The sequence below is a fragment of the Triticum urartu genome, chromosome 4A, assembly GCF_056163025.1.
Source record: "Triticum urartu cultivar PI428250 chromosome 4A, HENAU_Tu73, whole genome shotgun sequence".
Classification (NCBI taxonomy): Eukaryota; Viridiplantae; Streptophyta; class Magnoliopsida; order Poales; family Poaceae; genus Triticum; species Triticum urartu.
The window spans coordinates 111,846,946-111,849,703 of NC_141876.1; the positions used below are offsets into that span (position 1 = coordinate 111,846,946).

Genomic DNA, 2,758 nt, shown 5'->3' on the forward strand with positions numbered 1-2,758 from the left:
ATTGTAAAATTACAAACATCTGGAAATATTGCTCACAGAGAGTCTTCCACAGATTCGGATTATCTCCCGTAAACTAGGGAAACGAAATGGGCGAATGGGTTTGTCCCAGCCCCGAGAGTAGTTGGCTTGCGTGTGCAAAGGGTGAAAGGGAGGAAGAAGAGGCCGCCAAGGGATTGAACTGACCCGATGCCGGGGGTGGGGGCGACGTCTGGAACGACACCGCTGGGGAGCCCCGTGTTAGGGTGAAGACGCCGTGGCCTGCTGGCCCTTGAGGAACGTCGACCGAACCGATCCCGGCCCCGATGTGAGCGCCGGTCGTCGCTAGCGGGATGTGGCTCGGTGCTGGCGCCCGGTTCCCCTCGTTCTCCTTGGGTTGCACGAGCTGAAGCGCCGCCACCGCGTCGCCCAGATCGGAGACGCGTTTCTCCAGATCGGTCCGCCTGTTGACGAGGTCGTCGATCTTGACTGTGGACGCCTGGATCTCCGTGATGACCTTGTTCTGGGCCTTGAGCGTGTTGTCGAGGCGGTCGAGGAAGGCTTCAACCAATGGATCCATGGCGACGAGTTGTGATCGTGCTTGCCGCAGACGCCTCGTTTCGATGATCTTGGCCAGAGTGGACAGTGGAAGGGGGAGGGTTTGGTCTCTGATACTAGATGTAAGGTACGGGATGGGGATCACTCGAACTAGCTCGATCTCATTCACAAATTCGAGTCCAGTATCTCGATTACAGAGGGATTGCGGTTACAGAATGAGGAATTTGCTGTAGAGAAGAAACTAGGGTAAACCGCCGCCGTTCTGCCTTGATCCACTGGATGCCCATCCAGCCAGCCATGGAACCCGCCTTAAATAGTGGTCGCTGCGCCTAGGCTTCACCTGGTCCATTCAGGCCTAGTGACGCAGGAGTTGGGCCTTCGAGCCCGTGGTGGAGATTGGGCAGCAGCTACGCCACGCAAGCTGCTGTCATGTGGGCCTGGTCCGTCAGTGACGCCGGCCGTTGTAGGGGCGCTGACATGTATAATGTAGCATCTGATCTGAGCCGTTGTTTTCAGATCTGGTGGCTCACGGAGGGCAAAGTCAATGACACTGTAACTTCGCTGGCTTTTCTTCTCCAAGTCAGCCAATCCGGAGCGTACGCAGAGCCTGGGATGTTCCTTTTTGATCCGATGGATTTCTGCCGCCAAGAACAGACAGACAGACAGCATCGGTGCAGACGTGTGGTCAAAGGCAACCGTACATCTTTTGTTTATGCAAACCTGCACGCACACACCCAGCGAGCCGCATATCTAACCAAGCATGCATCCATGTCCTTGAGAGAGCTAGCTAGAGTTAACGTCATGAGGTGGTCGTCGGGATCAAGGCCAGCCCCCACGGCCGGCGAGCCGGAGGAGGGGGAGGAGGAGGAGCATGATCTGGCGGCGGGCCATCATCGCCACCTCCACGTCGAGCACAGCGACGTCGAGACGGAGTCCGCGTCTTCGGAGCACTGGCCGGTGCTGCCGGTGGAGGAGGCGGTTCACGTCGAGGATCCCGGCGCATATCGAAGCTGCAGCTGCCGGTCGACCTGCAGCAGCAGTGGGAGCGAGGATGCTGGCTCTGCGGGAGAAGAAGCCGGCAGAAGGAGGAGATCGAGGCGCGGACCGAGGAGGAGAGGCAGGAGGAGGCGGCGAAGCGGGATGCCGGTGCGCACGTTCGTCGGCGCCGCCGCCGCGGTGCTGCTCGTGCTTGTGGCCATCGTCGCATCGTGGAGGCGGCGGCAGCACCGGCCGGCGGCGGGCAGCTGATGGATGACGCGCGTGCGTGTCGCTCTGCTGCGTTCTGGTCCGTATACCATCCTCAAGCCAGCTGGTCGAATTTGTACGTGTACCGTATGTATAAGTTGTAGGAGTACTGCCGTGCGTGCATGCGTGCATGGTTTAGCTGCTCCGTTTGTTTGTTTGTTTTTGAGGGAAAGCTGCTCCTTTTGTTGATAGTACTAGTATATTGTGCCAAGAGTATGCGTGCGTGCCTGCAACCGCTTTCTCCCTTCAGCGTCTAAAAAGGTATTTCAATCCTTCACTGGCGGGGAATATTGCTACAATTGGAGTGGGGAATATTGCTGCAATTGGAGTGTACCTTAAAAATCCTAATAATGATCACTCCTTTTGTTCAAGCTCTTTCAAGGCTATAGATCAGGGCAAATTTGACAATTTTAACATGTGGATAAAATCATTTCACAAAATAAACTGCCCCTAAAATTTTTTTCACTCAAATGACCTTTTTGAGTGGCGCCCGACACGAAGGCGCCACACTACACTGTGTAGCGCCTGACTGACAGACGTTGCACGCCTAGCCAGCGTCGCGCCCGTGTGATCCAAAAATTACTAAGTCAGTGTGTAACGCCTAGAAGCTAGACGTTACACTATATAGTGTGGCGCCTAGCTCTTAGGCTCTGCACATTGACTTAGTAATTTTTAGGCAGTCTGGGGTGTGATGCTGGCCAGGCGTGTAGCGTCTGTCAGTCAGGCGTTGCACAGTGTGGTGTGACGCCTTCGTGTCGGGCGCCACTCAAAAAGGTCAGCTGAGTGAAAAAAAATTAGAAGCAGTTCATTTTGTGAAATGATTTCATCCAGGGTCAAAATTGTCAAATTTGCCGTAAATCAGTTGATGCAGAAGATTTCAGGAACCTCCTTGGCAGTGTTGGTCACTGGAACACAATGGTATCTTCAAAGCGGACCCTCAAATCGGTCGTAAACGTCCGAACCGCCTTGTTGTCTGGAC

General features: G+C 55.0%; 1 protein-coding gene across 1 annotated transcript; it reads left to right on the top strand.

The window, feature by feature from the left end:
• The first annotated feature begins 1,218 nt into the window (after positions 1–1,218).
• LOC125553637 (uncharacterized) lies at positions 1,219–2,109 on the top strand. The gene has a single exon (XM_048717395.2). It carries the CDS (start codon positions 1,303–1,305, stop codon positions 1,780–1,782), a length of 480 nt encoding a protein of 159 aa, XP_048573352.2. The 5' UTR covers positions 1,219–1,302; the 3' UTR covers positions 1,783–2,109.
• The last annotated feature ends 649 nt before the right edge of the window (positions 2,110–2,758 follow it).